We start from the raw sequence: 18,907 nt of genomic DNA on the forward strand, positions 1-18,907 counted from the left end.
GACTTGATTTTCTCCGTGTCTCTCTTAGATCCACCATGAAGTAAGGCCTTGAGTTTCTGCTTCGACCCTTTGGGACTTTCCTCTCCAAGATGCCCTGGCACGAGTCACCTCACACGACCATGGCCTGAAAAAGCCCTTCTTGGAGATGCCACCTTGCAACCTGAGCCATGTCCCTATGTCACCACAGACAGCTGACACCCCAGTGTGTCCCTGTGCCCGGGTGTCTCTTTGGGCTCCTCAGTAGAGTTTGGAGTTTGTCTTTTCATCGTGGTTCTTTTTGAGCAGGAAACAGCATCCTTTCCTCCCTCCCATTGATGTCCAGCTGCTATGGGAGCGGCTGTCGCAGCCCAAGTGCCCTCTGATGCCCAGCTCAGTCCGTCTTGGGAACAAGCACTCACCTGCTGAGACAATGGATGGAGGCTCTGTTCCACCCCACTGCTCACTCAGTCCTTGGCTCAGCAACTCTGATCACAGGCTGTGCCCTTGCCTTTCAACCGGGCCCCATAAAAGGGGGGCTCCTTAAAATAGTCATGGGGTATATTAGTTACCACAATAACAAAAGTTATTGGGAACCCATTCTTACATATTTCAAAAAAATATTTTTAATAGTGTTGGCATCTACTAAAACACCCAAGCAATTTGTAATCAGTAGAGTAAGAAAAAAATCTCTTCTCTCATGCCTCCTGCCCACCCCATCCAGCCCTTTAGGAGAGTCCTGTTTCTTGTGGTTGTAGATCTTCAGTCCTCCTGGCTGCAGGATAGTCCCTCCGTGAGCACGCTGCACTTCCTTTATGAGCTCCGCTGTCATGGGCACTGGCTGCAGGATAGTCCCTCCGTGAGCATGCTGCACTCCTTTATGAGCTCTGCTGTCATGGGCACTGGCTGCAGGCAGGTGACTGTGGCAGAGTTCAAGAGGCCATAGGGGTGTAAGAAGAACTGAGGCTACCCAAGCCCAACTTCACCAAATTAACTCATTCACTTAGTCTCTTCAGTGTTTTCCAATCAGATATGGGCTCTGGTGTTGGTCCTAGTGTGAATTCCCTGATTACCAGGGAGGGATGAGGTGAGGTCTTTGTTTTAGACTCTACAAGGGAAGTCCTATCCACCTTCTTCCCCTCCCCCCCACTCTTATTTTTTTAAGATTTGGCTCTACCAATCTTCTATTGGCTTTCTTGCTAACTAGCGATACTTCACAACCTCATTCTAAAAAATCTACAAATCTTCATAAATACAGAATAATGTAAGATAGAGATGAAAATGTCCCTTCCTGCCACCACAGAAATTGAGGGAGAGAGATCTTACTGTGTCATAATATTAGTTCAAAGAACTAGTTCAACGAATCTGAATGTAAGATTAAAATCTCACATTCACAGAGCATCAGTCTTGATTTTCGGTGCTATTGTGTGAACACCAGCAGCTGTTACCCAGCAGTATAGAGTAGTGGTAGGAGGAGAGACTCTGGAAGCCAGCTACCTGAGTTCCAATCATGCCCCTACCACTTACTGGATTATGACATCTGACAAGTTCTTTAGCCAAATTATAAACATATGAATTGGAGATAATAATAGAACTTTCATCTATTTGTGTTTTGTGAGGCTTTAATGACTTTGTTCATATATATATCTACATATATTGTGAAGAGTGCCTTACCTATAGTAAACATGATAAGAGGGTTTGCTGTTACCTATTACTAGAAATCTGTCTCTGAAAACAGCACTAAACATCATCTTGTAAAAGTATCTTAGATCCGTACACTGAAAACTACAAAATGTTACTAAGACAAAGCAAAGAAGATGTAAAAACAAAGGGAGAGATATGCCATGTTCATGGATCAGAAGGCTCCATATTGTTAAAATGCCAGTTCTGTAGATTCCATGTAATCCCAAGTGCATTCTCAGGGTTGTGCCCCCTTGCAGCAGCTCTGATGCATGGACTTGGCCAGGCTGAAATACATTTGCAGAATTCCCCTTACAGTAGTCCTAGATAGAGGTGGGCCCCAAGAGAGGCTAGTTTGGCCAATTGAGGGGAATGCTGTGAAGAAGCAGTCTTCTCTAACAGGCTCCCATGTTGAGGTGCTGACTTGACTCACCTCCTTAGTGTGAAACCACAACAGTAAGAACCTCCCCCACATCCTCCTTGAGCTTCTCCCACCCTGGAGTGAGGTGTAGTTTGCTAGCCCTGTGGCAAAGGAAGTGTTAAGAAAGAAAAAAACAAACACAAAATGGAGTCGGTTACTCCCCGTGACAGCAAGCCAAGACTCAATTGCAGGGTCAATCTGTCCTAAGACTGTAACCTTTTATCATTCAATCTGAAATTTTGTAATTGGCCCTAGAGAGGTCATCTGCTTGATAAAAACCCTACTGGTCCCTTCCCCCCAAAAAGAAGATGTGCAAGACTGAAACAACCTTCTCTTTTGTTTTGCTAACAACTTCCTTGCTCCACCCTCTACCTATGAAAACCTTCACTGGTACAATGCCTCAGAGCATCTCTACTTGCTAGGTGTGGTGCTGCCCAATTCCTGAAGCGTTTAATGAAGCCAATTAGATCTTCAAATGTACTCAGTTGAGGTTTATTTTTAACAGGACCCCACAGGACACCCAGACCACTAAAGTCAGGGGCAAGAACAAGGACATGGGTTTCTGCCCATCCTCACGAGCTCTACAGCGCATCCCTTAGGCTCCAGTTTGTCCTTGCTCTCCCACACCCTACATCCACCATCCCATCACAAAGTTCTTGTGCCATGGACTTCATGTCTGCTGCACACCGGACATGAAGACAGCACCTTACTGACACTGCTTAACCTGCCCCTACCATGGCATAAAGTCAGAGTCCCATAAGAAGTCCTCGTATGTTCTGTATGATCCAGCAATCCCACCTCTGGGTATATAGAGCAAGATAGCTCTGTAGAGAGCAAGACAGAGTCACTCGTGTCAAGCAGTGAGTCATGTCAAGCGTTGATGTAAGCAGCCCAGGGCACTGTAGGTAGGACCAAAAATCCCCAAAACCAGCACAGGCTGACAACGCCCGACACTGAGAACCAGCAGGCCCAAGGGCAAAGGCTGACTAAAGTCCAAAGGAGTTTTAAAAAGAACTGTAGCAAACTGTGCATCTCTCCTGATGCTGATTCTTTTACATCTGGCCGCATCAAAAAGGCAACTGTGGCCGAAGGCTCTGCCCAGTTGATCTCTGAACATAATACAGATCCTCCACTGCTTGAACGTAATAAGCAGCAAGTGCCAAGAGCTGACCAGGACTGGACAGAGGCCTCGTCTCAATTGTGTGCCCACAGACCGACTTCGAGTTTGGTTCATCAACTTTGTAACCCTTGTATCTTGTTTGTTGTGTGACCTTGTCTTGTGCTTTGCTTGGTGTGACATGTATGAAGCCAATTTAGAAATTGGGCATATGAAATGTCATTGAGTTTGGAATCCTGAACTTGCTTTACAATTACATTAACCTTGCTTTAGGACTGAATAAAGCTGGCATTGTAGAAAGACAACTCCTGCATGCACCCTCATAGCATGCTTGTGACAATAGCCAAAGGAAAGGAAATCAGTATTTTGAAGAGATATTTGCACCTCTATGTTCATTGCAGCATTATTCACAATAGCCAGGCTGTGGAAACAACTTAAAAGTCCAACTGACTGATGAATAGATAAAGAAGATGTGGGAGATTGTATATATATATATATATATATCTGAAGGGAATAACAAAAGTATTATAATCAAAACCTAGTACTTTGAAAAAAATAAGAGAGAAAGCAAAAATAAACCAAATTATGAGTAAAAAAATGGGGTCTTTTTTTTTTTTTTTTTAAGATTTTGAAGTAATCGCTATACTCAGTGTAGAGCTCAAACTCATGACCCCGAGATCAGGAATCACGTGCTCCACCGATTGAGCCCGCCAGGTACCCCTGGGGTTGTCTTTTACAGAAGCGTAGAAAGTCGGAAGAGAATACTATGAACACACTTGCACCAATCAGTTTGAAAAATGAGACTGAATGGATAACCTTCCAGAAAAAATATGATAAAAATGATACCAAAAGAAATACAACACATGGATTAACCATAAACCATTAAAGAAATGCAATTTTTACTTAAAATGACCACATAAACAACCGTATCAAATAGCCAGCCCCAGAGGTTTTATGGTAAGTTCAATCAACCATGTAAGGATCAGAATTGAACTTTCCTAGGAAACTAGAAAAAAGTGGAACTCCCCAACTGATTTTCGATAGGTACAATAATCTTGATTTAAAACTAAATAGGAAGAGGATGCCTGGCTAGCTCAGTCAGTGGAGCTTGTGACTCTTGGTCTTGGGGTTGTGGGTTCAAGCCCCATGTTGGGTGTAGAGATTACTTAAAATTTAAAAAAAATAAAAAAAAACTAAATAAGAACATGAGCAAGAAAAATTATAACCATATTTATTTATAAACGTAGATGCAAAAATCATATTAAACTGTTAGCAAACATATTCAAGCCAAGAAAGATTTAAAGACTATGGGACTTCAACTATACTCAAAAAAAATTATTAAAAAAAAAGATAAATAAAGAACTTGGGGTTACAATTTTCTTTTCTTTCTTTTTTTTTTTTTTAGATTTTATCTATTTTTATTTGAGAGAGAGAGAATGAGTGGGGGGAGGAGCAGAGGGAGAAGAAGACTCCCTGGAGCGTGGTGTGGAACTCTATCAGAGGACCCTGGGATCCTGGGATCATGACTTGACCCGAAGGCAGATGCTTAGCCAAAGGAGCCACCCAGGCACCCTGGGACTTACAATTTTCTATTTCCCTCTTAGAAGAATTTCCCTTAAAATGGAAGGACAGAAGAGTCCCCTTTACGACTGCTACTGTTCAACACTGTGCTGTTGTCCAAGCCAGTGTCCCAGGAGACACAATAAAGCACAAGAGCTGTGGGGATTGCAAATGAACAGAAACTATTAGAAATAGTAAGCAAGTTCTCAGTGAGGTGGGTGGATCCAACTTCAACTTAGGAAAATTAGTAGTATTCCCAGATACTAGCAACAAATGACAAGTGTAAAGGTAGCTGAAGGCTACAATAGCTCCCCAAAAGTTTACTAGAAGTGAACCTAACAAAATGTGTGAGACCTTTTTGAAAAAGTACAGGAAACATAAAGAGAAGACCTATAGAAATTGAGGTATATATCATGTTAATGGATAGAGACCCTCTGTTCCAAGATGTTTATGCTTCCCAAAATTTCTTCCCCCTCTCCTTCTCTCTCTCTCTCTCTCTTTAGCAAAGGCGAGACAGTGCCCAAGAGGAATACCTCCATGATGACGTGGAAATGCCCCCTGTCAAGGCTGGGCCTTATAATAAAGGGTAAAGAAGCAGCCAAGGAAACCTGCACAACCAAAGAGCCCAGGTTGGGGAGGAAGCAGGAGGGACGCGGTGCCCATCACTCCTTTGTCAGGATTATAGGCAGGGCTGAGGGTGAGGACTCTCCCCAGTCTCCAGGACACCAGCTTCAGGGGCAGCTCCTCTATTTTGCATCTGCTATGAATCTATCTCCCAGCCAATGCGCCTTCGCTTCTTTTATTCCCATCAGGAAGCTCCCATCCCTGCTAGGTGCAGCACTGGCCCAGCTACCATCACTCACGGGGCCTCCAGGGAGGTAGCAGGGAACACAACTTCTGACCTCCAACCTCCAACCTCCAGAAAGGCAGCCACAGAGCCCCGAGATTGAGATTCAGCTCCGGGTGTAAGGCAGCACCCCCCCCCCCCATGCAGCAGTGTGAGGAGGTCAGCCCTCCTGTCCCTGAGTCAATGAAAGGAATCCTGTCAGTCGCAGTTGTTATGGGCTGAATGTTTGTGTCCCCCAAATTCATATGGTAAAGCCCTAAACCTCAGTGTGGTGGTGTTCAGAGCGGTGGGGGGGTGTCTTTGGGGTGATTACGTTTAGGCAATATCATGAGGGTGGACCCCATGAGGGGATTAGTGACCTAAGAAGAGGAAGAGAAACTAAAGCTGTCCCTCCTTCTTCCTCTCCCTCCTTCTCCACCTGTTCCTCTCCCTCAGCTCTGTCAGATGAAGGCTGAGGGGCCTTAGGCAGAGGACCCACCACAGACTTAGGAGCTCAGAGCACATCTGTGCCCTCACTGCTGGGGAGTCAGGAGAAAACACCAGAGTCCTGACATGAGATCCACACTTCCATTTCTCTTCCACTCATTCAGCAGACAGGTGGAGAGCAACACCTGGGCCCAGACATGGGGGCGCAGGGGTGATGAGGAGAGGGCTCACTCTGCTCCCCAGAGAGCCTGCCTCTCCTGGGAGCTGGCCTCCCCCGCCTCCATCCTGCTCTCCCCTGCCAGCCTGTCCCAACCCCCTCTGACATCCTACTTTCTCTTTCTCTTTGCAATAACTCAGGTCCTGCTGCCTGTCTCCACCCCAGGGCAGGAAGCCTCGCCCCCCCCCCCCAGAGAAGGAGAGAAGGGGGGTCTGAGCCCAAGGAAGTGCAACCACCAGAGGGCCCTCCCACCCCTGAAGCCAAAGCAGGAAGGAGGTGGGGCGTCTGTGGAGGCACCCGGGAAGTCTCAGATCCCGAGGCTTTCCTAAAGCAAAGCTGGGGAGAAGAATGGAGCCCTGGCATCACCACCCAAGGTACTGCAGCTGCTGCTCGCTCTGTCCACGCGCCCCCACCCTGCCCCCCTTCCACAGCTCCTCCTTCCTGGTGGCCCTGCCCATGTGTGCCACTGTCCCTGGCCTCCTCCTCCTCCCTGCTGTCCTCCTTCCCTTCTCTCCCTCTCTGGGCTCCTTCTCTGCAGGACCCACTCCTGCCTGGGTCCTCACCCTATTCTGGGGACGCTCCCACTACTGCTCCGAACATACCCCTCCCGCACCTCCACCCAGCCCCGTGATCCTCCAGGCCAGCCTCTGGGTCTGAAAGTCTGTCGGGCCTGCCCCTCCCAGCCTGTGCCGGGTGATGCCATTCTCTGAGGCTTCTGGAAGTTTCTGTTCTCTGTTAACGCTTAGAATTTAACTAAAGGATGAGCGAAGAAGTAGGTGGATTTAGTTTTAAGCACTTTGATTGATTTTCTATCATATTTACCCCATTGTAAACACGGTGTGAGGCTAGCTCTTGGAGGCAAAAAGAGAAGTCATCTGTTGCTGGGCTCTCCCAATCCCGCGCAGACACGTGAATGCAGCCTGTTCTCGACCTTACCCGCAACCTAGGTGACCAAGCTTCACCCTTCACGTTTGTAACGACCGCTGACTGGCAGCTGGGGGCAAGATGCCAAGGTCAGGAGAAATGCGCATATTTAAAATGAAGAGGAGAAAGAGGCAGGTCGAGGACCATAGTCATGGGAGGTCCTTGCTGGAAATAGCTTGGAAATAGCTGCCCAGGGACCGGCCGCAGCCCCATCACTCACTAGCCCTGGGCTTGGAGAGGCTGCTCCATCTCCTGCCCCTGCTTCCTTTCCTCTACAGTGGGGGTGGCTCCCACGGGATCTGGGGAGGACTCTGTGAATTGAGATATTTAAAGCACTTGGAATAGTGACCTGAACCTGTGCATTAACCTGATACTTAAAAAAAAAATGCAAAGATAAAAAATCAGGAACGAATTGAACCGCAGTATTAGAAAAGCCGTTCTCCGGGGATGGAGGGTTCCTATTTCTCTTTGCAATTTTTCTAATGCGTCGGAGGAAGAATGGGCAGGAAAACCGGCGTGGCTGGCAGGAGCAGGCCTGCAGGGGCCCCTATGGGAGAGGTCCCTGTCCCTGATGTCCCCGGCAGCACCCCGCCCATCCAGTCTGGAAAAGCAGCAGGCGATGCTCAGGACCCCGGAGCGGGAGCTGGGCAGGGAGCCCCCGTGCCCAGGGGAGGCCAAGGGTCAGGGACAACTCCAGAGAGCATTCTCCGCATTTTGTTTTCTGTCTTTCGCCCCCAGAAACCCAATGGAGTGGATAAGTCCTAAAACCTTCTTCTTCCAATTCCCAAGCCTGTGCTACGCTTGGGGGCGGAAGTTCTGCTACCTGTGCTTCCAAGTGGAAAGAGGGGGGCACCCCCTGAGTGACTGGGGGGTCTTTCGAAACAAGGTAAGGCCCGTTGACAGGCAGGAGCTGCGTCAGTTGGGAAGGGGGAAAAGAATGGACTAAAATGCCAGGTGGAGGCTCTCCGCGGGGCATGCTCCTTCCTCCGACGTTGTCCTAAGCCTTTGGCCCAAGAGCTCCCTGCTTGATCCTCCTGGAACGGGATACGGGATGGCGTTTGACTTACCCTGTGAGCCTGGCTCTAAGAGTCTGCCGGCGTTCGAATCCAGGTCTTGTCCTGGAGCTTGGCCTCTAGCAGTCTCTGATGAAAGAGCATCTTTAGAAAGTCGGGGCCTACTGGACACCAGAGCCTTTTCTGCTCTAGTAATGGTTTTGCCGGTTGAGTCCTCCGCCGCCCCACCACTGACCCCTCCCGATCCAGGACCTGTGATCCCTCAGGGGAGAGCCTGCACCCCTCGTCTGCCCGCCCCCGGCCTGCTCCCAGCCACAGCCCCGGGGTCCCTGGCAGGCGGCCACAGCACCAGTGACCAGCTTCCACGGCTGCTGGAGCCAGGCCACCCCCCTGCAGCCCTGCCCCCTCAACACCTGCCACTCCTGAGAGATGTCCCACCACACCACACCCCTACCCTCTCCTCTCTCCTGACACTACAGACTTTTCAGAGCCTCTTTGCAGGACAGAGCCCTTACGGGCTGGGTCAGGGGTAGCCCAGTACTAACCCATAGAAACGTCATGGGGGTCACGTATGTCATTTAACGTTTTCTAGTACCCAGTGTTCAAAGACTTAAGAGAAATTGATGAACTGGGTATTGATAATGTATGGGATAATATATCTAAGATTATTTCAAGTTATAATTAATATAAAAATTCTTCATGAGGTCATTTACACTCATCTTTTTTACGTTGTTGGAACAAGATGTGTACTTTACACTTGCCCCACATCTCAATTCAGACAAGCCACGTGTCAAACGCTCTGGAGACACGTGGGGCTAGCGGCTTCCCTGCAGGGCAGCATGGCTATGTGGCCCTCCCCAGCAGACAGCACCCACGGAACCAGCCTGGACCCTGGAGGGCCTGGCCTGGGGCCAGGGGGATGCTTGTAGGATGGATGGATGGGTGGATGGATGGATGGATGGATGGATGGATGGATGGATGGATAGATGGATAGGTGGATGGTTGGATGGACAGATGGACGGGCGGATGGACAGATGGGTGGACGGACAGATGGATGGATGGAGAGTGGATGTTGGAATTGATGGTCGATGACTGTGAGAAGGGATGGCTCAGTCAAAAAAGACAGGGTGGGGAAAGATGGAAAGGAGGGATAAATCAATGAACACCATGCCCCTGGGACTCCTGCCCCCTCGTCCGTCCTCTCTCGGCACCCAGCACTGCCATGCTGTCTGCTCTGCCAGCCAAGAGTATCCCCTTCTCTTCTCCGCCTCTCCCAGGTCCATCGCCGGGCTCCCTACCATGCAGAACTCTGCTTCCTCTCTTGGTTCCGTGCCCAGAATCTGTCCCCTGATGAGAATTACCATGTCACCTGGTTCTCATCCTGGAGCCCCTGCCACACCTGTGCAGATGAGGTGGTCAAGTTCCTGGACCAATACAGGAACGTGACCCTGGACATCTTCGCTGCCCGCCTCTACTGCTTCTGGGATCCACCCTTCCAGAATGGGCTTCGCGAGCTTCAGTCTGCAGGGGTCCAGCTGGACATCATGTCCTTTGAAGGTGACAGCAGAAGGAGCTGGGACAGGGCTGTGGGAGGGAGTAGGACCCGGGCGGAGGTGGGGAGTGGTGGAGGGTCTAGAGCGTCCCTAGGGAGAGTGAGTGGGAGGAGAGCCTGGGAAACTGAGGCAAGGACTGGTGGCGCCTGGCCGGGAGGTCACGGGAGGGTCAGAAGAAGAAGGCCTCCAGGACCCACCTGACTTCCTCCTTCCCTCTTTATCTCAGATTATCAATACTGTTGGGAAAACTTTGTGGACCACAAGGGGATGCGCTTCCAGAGTCGGAATCTATTAAGACATAGGGATGTGCTGGCCACAGAGCTTGAGAATATTCTTAGGTGAGGACATCCTCAGCCTCCTGGCCTTTCCCTGCTGCTGCTCTTCCTGGCTCCAGCCACCTTCACCTCCCTCCCCAGTCCCTCAGCAGTCCCCACTTTCCCCCTGCGCATCCTCCCTCCTCCCTCGAGACTTCCCTCTCCACCGGGAGGTGGCCCCCTCAACCTGGCTCCTCCCATCTCACCACATTAATCAAATCTCGTTAATAAACGGAAGGTCAATGGGCCTGAACATGTCTAAGTGTGAAAACTGGAAACTGTGAGAGACATCCTTCCTGAGGATATGACTTCTCAGAGAACCAGGGTCCTCTGCGCTCATCACGGGGAACCCCCGGTGTCCTTCTGCGTGTCCCCGTCTCCCCGACTCGTAACAATATCAGGCAGATTGGATCCGGGCCCACCCTAAAGGGCCTCCTTTTAACAACCATCTTTTTAAAGTCTGTACGTCAAATGTAGTCGCATTCGGAAGCACTAGGGTTGAGACTTTAGCTGACGGATTTGGGGGGCACACTGTTCAGCCCAGACAATGACCCAGGGCCTTTCTGAGCTGAAGGCATGGGGCAAAAGCAAGATCCTTATTCTGCTCTCTGCCTCCTGGGTTCCGCCTGAGCGGCCCCTGCCTCACCAGCTTCCCTTCCAGCCCTTGCTGCCCTGGACCGCCCCGCCCCCCACAGTCACTGCCTCTCACCAGGTCAGCACCACCCCTGCCCTCACTCCCACATCCCTTACCCCCTTCCCACATTGCTGCCAGAGGGGACAACAGAGATTGCAGCCTGGAGACAGCAACGGAGAGTGAGCTAGAAATGAATTATTCAGTTTATGTTTAAATAAGGCTTTTTTTTTTTTAATGTAGGATTGGGTTTGGGAGGCCTGAGATCATCAGAACTTTTCCAAAAAAGCAGAATCAAAAGTGGCAGGCGGCTGAGAATCAAGTCGGGGAGACAGGGAAGCGCGCAAGCAGTCGAAGTAGAACAGGGACCATCTGGGTCTTTGACCACAGAGCCGACGACCCCATAAACATACTGGGGGGAAAGTCAGAGGCAGGGCCCCCTGGGGTGGTCTGGACCAGGGCACGGCGAGAAGGAGCAAGAGGTCAACCTGAGACGGTGGGATTCTGGGCAGGCAGAGGCAGGAAAAGCAAGAGGGCAGGTGTTCGGTTTGGAAGACATCCCTAAAATCACTGTGGAGAATGTCTTGGGTCCCATTCAGACCAGCTGTTTCTCCCTCTGATCTTGGCTGTCTAGGTGTGAATTGTTGGTGGCCCTAGACCGCTGTCCCTTCCCTCGGCTCCCTGTCTCTCCTGCTGCCTGGGGGCCAAGGGCAGAGCTCAGAAGAGCTCGGGCTGCCCCCCACCCCAGTCTGCCCTGCTGCTCTCCCTGCCCGCACAGCCTCCACGCAGGGAGGCACGGAGAGGCACATGTGGACAACGCAACTCTCGGAGGCCTGCATCGTCAAAACGGGCCAAAGGAGCCAGCTCAAAATATCCCCTCCTTCAGGAGGAAAGAACCAAGCGGAAGGCTAGTCTTAGAGATCTGTGGGGGCCTTCAGGACATTTCCTCCAAAGCAGTCACGCTCCCACTCTGGCACACTGCCGTTCTCTGCCCATCTCCAATGGCTAGCAAGAGTTCAGCCCTCCTGCCCACCCTTCCTGCTTCTCGGGCCAGAGGCGTCTTAGCTGTCATTTTGACTAACACCTGAGTACGCAAATCTGATCACTTTCTTGGAAGGGCCGGGGCCCAGCTCATTCTGGAAGCTTCTTCCATTGGCTGGGGCCTCTAGACATGAGACCAGATGGCAGTGAATAGTGAACTATTCCCTCAGATCCTCCAACTCTTGCCCGTGCTTTTGTTACCCCCTTGGGGCCATCCCAGGGCCAGTAGGGCAAAATAAGGTGTGCGTGTGGCGGGGGCCACCAGCTGGGAGAAGTTCTGCGGGGACTCATATATGCATGTCGTCTGGACTGGGGGTGACAGGTGGCTGCTCTAAGGCCTCCTATCTAGGATTCAGCTTTTCCTCTCTTTGTTTTTCCATCCAGGGGTCTTGGTGGACCTGTGACAAGGCAAGCGGATAGCTTTCAGGTCACACATTTCAATGTCAGGTCCTAGAGATGTCAAGACCTAGGAGGCCTTGTGGGGGCAGCAGTTTCCCTCCTCTTGTGTCCCACCCCCCAACTCCTACTCCAGGAACACTGAGGAAGAGGGAAGGGCCAGGCCAGTACCCTTGGAAGGCATTCCAGCTCCGCCATTTGCTTGCTGTGTGGCTTTAGAGAGTAGCTTAGCCTCTCTGTGCAGGGACCTCATCGAAGATGTCAGGATAATGGTAAGCCCCTCCCAAAGCTACTGGGGGCTTTGGTAGCGGAGAGAGTACAGGCTCTGCTCAACACACCTGCCTTCTCCAGGGTTAGGGATGAAGATCTGACCCATAGACCTCACCTTCCAGATGCCCAGAGTCCTGACACGATACTGAATGACTCTAAAGGGCAACACAGGGGTAATGGGGGAAGGGCTCACTCCACTCCTCAGAGAGCCTACCCCTCCCCAGGAGCCAGCCTCCGTCCTGCTTTCCCCAGCCAGCCTGTCCCAAGCCCCTCTGGCACCTTACTTTCTCTTTCTCTTTGCAATAACTGGGGTTCTGCTGCACAGTGGGGCCTGTCTCCATCCGAGGGTGACTCAGAGAAGGAGAGAAGGTGGGTCTGAGCCCAAGGAAGTGCCACCACCCGAGGGCCCTCCCCTGTCCTCCCACGTCCAAAGACAAAGCAGGAAGGAGGTGGGGCATCCGGGGAGGTCACTCCAGATTGGGGCTTTCCTGAAGCAAAGCCAGTAAGAAGAATGGAGCCCTGGTGCCCCAGACAAAGGGCAGGCCTGGGACAAGCCAGCTGAGGCAGGCAGCTGCCTAGGGACTCCCAAGGTCAGGTACGTTGGGAGGAAAGAGGGTGGGTGGGAGCCCAAAGAAGCACAATCAAGCTAGGGCCTCCCACCCCAGCCTTTGTCCGGCAGGAAGGGGGTGGGTTCACCACTCAGACTGCTGTGGGAGGACACCCAGAGTAAGGGGCTTTCCCAAGGCCAAGAGCAGCCTTGTGAGAGGGGAGTGGAGCTGGAGAACCTGGGCCCCAGGCCAGGATGGGACGAGCCTGCCAAGGAGCCTGGGACGGGGCTGCAGGGACCCAAGTACCACTGCTCGCTCAGCTCTCTGCCTCCTTCCTGCTCCCAGCCCGACTTCTCTCCCTCTCTGACACCTCGTCCAGTCCATCCCCGTCCAGTCCATCCCTGACCGTTCCTGCCTCTGGCTCTTGCACACCACCTGGGCAGGTGCCCATCCCCCCACCCCAGCCCCACCCCTGCTGCCTCCAGCATCCTGTCTCTGTCTCCGTGGCCCTATCCCCTAGGCCCATCCCCTAGGCGTGGCCCCTGGGTCTTTCTCAAGCACTTCCTTTAAGCTTAGTTATAGACTTTAGATTCAAGGACGATTGAGACAATTGTTGGAGTCAACTCCAGATTTATATATTTTATTTTAAAGACTTGCACGGTTTTGCAAAGAATGCTGTAATTTCTGTAACCGACCTGAGCAAGAGTTCATCCGCCTTCCATTTTGGCTGTGAGTTTCTCAGACTTTCCTTGTTTTTGATGACCTAGACAGTTTTAAGGAGGACTGATCAGGAATTTTGTTGGATGTCCTTGGGATTTGTCTGATGTTTTTCTCATGCCTTGACTGTAGTTATGGGCTATTGGGAGGAAAACCACAGAGGTGAAGTACCATGTTCAGCACATCATATCAACAAGCCCTGTTTTTTATATTTCAGGAAGCCAACAGAGAGTTGACGCTGGGCTTCTGTGCTGAAGAGACAGGCTAGTTACTGGTGTGCTACCACCCAGGGGAGCCGGGAGCTGATGCTCAAAGGTCCTGAACTCCCCGGTGGTTTGCAAGTAAGGGTGTTTAAGGGCAAAAACTCAAGGTTAGGGGTCCAGGCTCGTGGCTTCTTCTGATTTATCTGGGATTAGGTAAACTTCAAGATTGATTGACTTGTCTTTCTGGTACCAACCGGTCTGGTTTCATCCAGATTGTGGTCAGTGGTCCTACCGCTTCCCTGGTCCAGGTCTGCAGGCCAGCTCAGCAGAAGCAGAAGCCAAGCACCTCGTGGCTCTGGTGGCTGCTTAGATGATGTTGCCTGGGTAAAGTTCATCGTCTTAAGCAAAGCATCGTCTAAGCTCCCACTGGCGTTTTCCCCAGCAATCTTTAACTGCGGGCAACACGCCTTTCTGCAGACTTAATTCTATGGATGGTTTCATTTCTCTACTGTGGAGGGAAAAATCATCTCCAAGACAAGAAGATAAATTGTTTCCAGGGAAGACACTACCAAGTGTGCAAAATTAAATTAGTCTTTAAATGCTTCTTACAAGTTGTTTCCATCATCCCTCGATTTTAGCTATTCAAGGTCAAGCTTCAACGTTTGTGCCATAAAGATAGTGTACTTGTCTAAAATTTGAAATATTTCAGCCCTGAGTGTCCGGGTTTGCCAGGGATTGGGGAGTCTCTCAGGGCGTGGGAACTTCAAGGCTAAAATCGGGAAGCCGCGGGGCAGCTGGTTGTGCTAAGTGTGCGATGAACGGATGTTTCCGATCCGATGTTCGCGCTGAGCGCAGCCAGGTGCCCTAACTGAGACTCGCAGCTCTGGGGGAGGTCACTGGCGGGCAGTCCAAGGCCAACATCCAGGGATGTCTTTTTCAACCACAGTCATTGAAATGCACCTGAGGCTTTACTAATCAGCATAAAGGGTGTCGGAGATGGGTTTCCATGATGAAATAGTGGCTTTGTCAATTAGCGTAGCAGATGACAGAAATGGTCTTTTGTTGGTGGAATCCATGGTTCAAAGAGTTGGCTGGAAATATGGGAAGGCACCTCCGGCCTTGAGGGAGCACGGGATCCCGTAGTCTGTACAGGAATGGCACCCTTGGCTTGATACCTGTGTCCGGTTCCAAGCGTCTGTGGTCACCTGAACCAGACTCAGTAGTCGGCCAGGTCACATGAGCTTCGGGTGGAGTTTCCAGAAGGAGAGTGGGCTGCGGCCCCATCGAGCTTCCCCAGCGCGTTCAGACTGGTTGGCGTCTGCTTGGTCAATGATGTCCACATGCAGTGGGGCTCCGCCGGATGGGTTGTCAAGCACTTCTCGGGGGCAGACAGGAAGGCTCCTAGTTCTGTGTCCACGTACTTGTCTCTTTGCAGCGCCGACGGCTGTGCACGCACGCTCACATGAACCAGGTCACTCTGCGACTGAAAAACGAGCCAGATAGGAGACGGAATGCTCTCCAGAGCACCGTCACAACTGGGGGGAGGAAAAGCTACGTGAGTCCTTTAGCCAAAGTCTCGGTCACAACACGTCCTTGGTGACAACAGTTTTTCCTGTTCACCAGCCTCTCTGCGCTTTGTACAGTCAAGATTGTCATACCCACACCTAAGCAAAGAGCACAGAGTTAGAAGAAATACCAGTGCAGCCCCTCCCTCCCCAAAGAGAAGGGCTGTGGCATTGGACAGCAGGGTTGAGATGTCCGTGGGACCTGAACAGAGGGGTCTGGGGCACAGGACAAAGATGGGTGAGCCAAAGAAGGACATATGATGTCGAGTTCTCAGGGTGGGGCCCCCCAGCCAGCCCAAGGCATCTGGCCAGCAATGACCTCCAGCGTGGGCGTGGTGGGTGCTCCCCCAGACCAGAGGTGGGGCTGTGTGCAGCTGGGAGAGCTCACCCTCTTCCTTCTCCCTTCCCAGCCCTCCTGGCCAACAAGGAAAGAGGAGAAGGTCCCTTCCCTCCCCACCCCAGGGGCCCAAGTGGACCCAAGGAGTTGGGTTCAGAAGGTGACAGAGCCTGGGGTGACACCAGAGGATGCTCTTTGCATCTTTGGTTTTCTTCCTCTTGCGCAGAACCACGATGAACCCACTACCACGAAAAGTATTCTACCATCAGTTCGGCAACCAGAAGCGGGTCCCAAGGCCCTACCGCCGGAGAAAGACCTACTTGTGCTACCAGCTGAGGCCCCAGGATGGCCCCGTAACTGCCAGAGGCTGCCTTCAGAACAAGGTGCCCGGCGGGCTGTCTGGACACGGGGCCGATGGGGAAAATGCCGAGGCTTCACCGGGTCTCAGTGAGCCCTGCTTCCCGGGAACTCGGCATGATTATCCCGTCCCTGGGCCTCCGCAGAAGCTGTTCCCTCCAGCAGAGTGCTCTTCCTGCCCCTCTTTGAGGATATAATATTTACTTGTCCTCTGGATATCAGTTCAGTCGCTGCTTCTGAGAAGCCAAGCGGTCTTCCAAGGACTGAGCGCTCAACCCCACCTCCAAGAGCCCCTCATACACCTGCCCTCTGCCTTCCCACCTGCCCCGTCCCGCCTCCCTCCCATTCGGAACTGCTTCTTGGGAACCCCATGCTCGAACATCTCCTGATGTCCAAAAGGCGAGGTCTGCTGAGCATCTGGGATGGTGTCATGGGGGTGTCTGTCTGGCAACCCGTCTCCTCCGGGGGGGGGGGGCGGGTCGGGTCTGATTCAGATCAAGCTGCCGATGCTCTGGGGGGTGCTGAATTAATGGATGAGTGAGAGAAGGAAGGAAGGAAGGAAGGTTCTTTCCCTGTCCTAGGCAAGTTCACAGGGCAGAACCCCTTAGCCCCAGTGGCGCCCTCAGTATGTGACCTCTGTTCTCTGCGTTGTAACTAAACCCTTCTCTCTGTCTGGGACCCTGTCTAGAAAAAGCGCCATGCAGAAATTCGCTTTATTGACAAGATCAGGTCACGACAACGGGACTCATCCCAGACATTCGAAATCACATGCTATGTCACATGGAGCCCCTGCTTCACCTGTGCGGAGGAACTGGTGGCGTTTGTCAGAGACTACCCCCACGTCAGACTGCGGCTCTTTGCCTCCCGCCTGTATTTCCACTGGCTGAGGAAGTATCAGGAGGGGCTGAGACTATTGCACAAGTCCAGGATCCCAGTGGTCATCATGAACCTCCCGGGTAGGGAGAGGGCCGAGCTGTCAGGGGACGGGAGGGTTTGCAGCTCCAAGGACGGAAACGCCACTGGGGGAGAGGGGTGACTGGACTGAAGGGTGGTGGCCCAGCAGAGGCCCAAGCTGTGACACCGCCAGGAAGGGCAAAGGAAGGAGGGGTCCCTGCCGTGGCAGGGTGCACGCTTGCGGCTCCCCTGGCCCGGGGGCCTGACTGCCTTCCCTCTTCATCTCAGAGTTTCAGAACTGCTGGGGGGAGTTTGTGGACAACCAGGACAAACCTTTTCAGCCCTGGAACAAGCTGGAAACGTACAGTGAAAACATAAACCGTCGGCTCCAGAGGATCCTCGAGGTGAGAAGCTGTCCCCGCTGCAGGCTCCTGGCCCCCCTCTCCCCCTGCGACCCCTCTTCCCAGCTCCAGCGCCCCCTTGTGTCTGTCACTCCTCTCCTTGCTCTCTATCCCCACTGTCCCCCCACACCTTTCTCTTTTCTCCCAACACCCTTCCCTTCACCCCAACAGGGACTCCCACTTCCTTCCTTATCTCCCTTTTCTTAGGATCTTGTCCATTTTCTGGTTCCCTCGAGGCCTCGATGGCTTCTTTGACTTGGCTCTTCTTGTCCCCTCTCCTTAGCTTGCTCCCCGCACCGCTGGCTGCCAATAACACTTTTAATTGTTCTCTTTCTCTCTCAGCAGCCCCAGAATGATTTAGAAAATGACTTCAGAAATTTGCAACTTCGATGACCCTCAACCCCTTCCCCCATTCCTGGAGCCCCTCAATGCTTCATGAACCGGCTGACTTTTAGAAGCAACGTGTGAGTTCCACAGTCACACCTGAGCCTCCCTGGAGTCCAGAAAACCTTCCTCCTTCGTTCTTTTGTCTCCTCTTTTTTTTTATAAGTAGGTATATATTTTTATAACTGAAAAAATAAAAATAATTTTTAAGTCTGTAAAACTTGGGTGACTTTCTAAAAGAGAAATCAGGACTTTCCGTCATCAAAAAATGAGTATAAAGGATTTTTTATCCTACCGCACCAAGGAAAAAAAATGTGTTTGAGAATTCCCTCTAAAGTCTAGAATAGTCGGATCATTTTGTCATCCCAATATTCTCTGTTCCTTCTCAGCAATCTACTGTGTGTCTAAATAAATAAGGTAACACAGCTGAGCGCACACAGTTGCTCAGAGGACTGCCTGGGGGGGGTCAATAAAACCAGTTGACGCGGCGTTATTCGGTGTTCTTCTTTGAAGCAATAAGCACGAACACCAGCTGATTAAAACACGGGAAAAAAGATTCGTTATAAAGATATTGGGTGGCTCCTTGAAGCTCTAGGAAAGAGGGAGAGCTAGATTCTGCCGCTTCCAAGCCAGGACGGAGCCCCCAAATTATGGGGCAGAGCCTGTCTAATAAAGGTGGCCCCGCCCACCTCAGCCGCGCCTGGAAGCTGGTTGCTGACCTAGAGCCCCCGCCTTAGCTGCCTCCACTGCCAACCCCGCCCCCCGCCCGGAACGGAGAAAAGGAAAGGAGAAGAAAGGAGTGACAATAAATAATGAACAGAGCGGGGGCACCTGGATGGCTCAGTCCATTGTCTTAGCGTTCTAATGAGGGCAATAAGACAAAGAAATTCCATGATCAGTGTGAACATTGGAAAAACACATAAATTTTCTGTTGACGATTTGACACCCTCCAAACCCAAGAGACTCCAGTTTGGTTGGGGGGGAGGGGAGAGTAAATAAGACAGCTGAATACAACATAAATATCTAAAACCTTTTTTTATGGGGCGCCTGGGTGGCACAGCGGTTAAGCGTCTGCCTTCGGCTCAGGGCGTGATCCCAGCGTTATGGGATCGAGC

The 18,907-nt window shown here is 51.5% G+C and overlaps 1 protein-coding gene across 1 annotated transcript; it reads left to right on the forward strand.

Moving 5' to 3' along the window:
* Positions 1-6,459: 6,459 nt before the first annotated feature.
* Positions 6,460-18,007, forward strand: LOC103676525 (DNA dC->dU-editing enzyme APOBEC-3). The gene is given in 11 exon segments (XM_040637553.1): positions 6,460-6,618; positions 7,907-8,054; positions 9,459-9,738; positions 9,961-10,072; positions 14,171-14,191; positions 14,587-14,596; positions 15,860-15,936; positions 15,938-16,139; positions 16,802-17,069; positions 17,296-17,411; positions 17,754-18,007. Coding segments are annotated over 11 exon segments (1,308 nt in total). The 5' UTR covers positions 6,460-6,592; the 3' UTR covers positions 17,802-18,007.
* Positions 18,008-18,907: the final 900 nt, after the last annotated feature.

The sequence above is a fragment of the Ursus maritimus genome, unplaced genomic scaffold (genome assembly GCF_017311325.1).
Source record: "Ursus maritimus isolate PB19 unplaced genomic scaffold, ASM1731132v1 scaffold_21, whole genome shotgun sequence".
In the NCBI taxonomy this organism is placed as follows: Eukaryota; Metazoa; Chordata; class Mammalia; order Carnivora; family Ursidae; genus Ursus; species Ursus maritimus.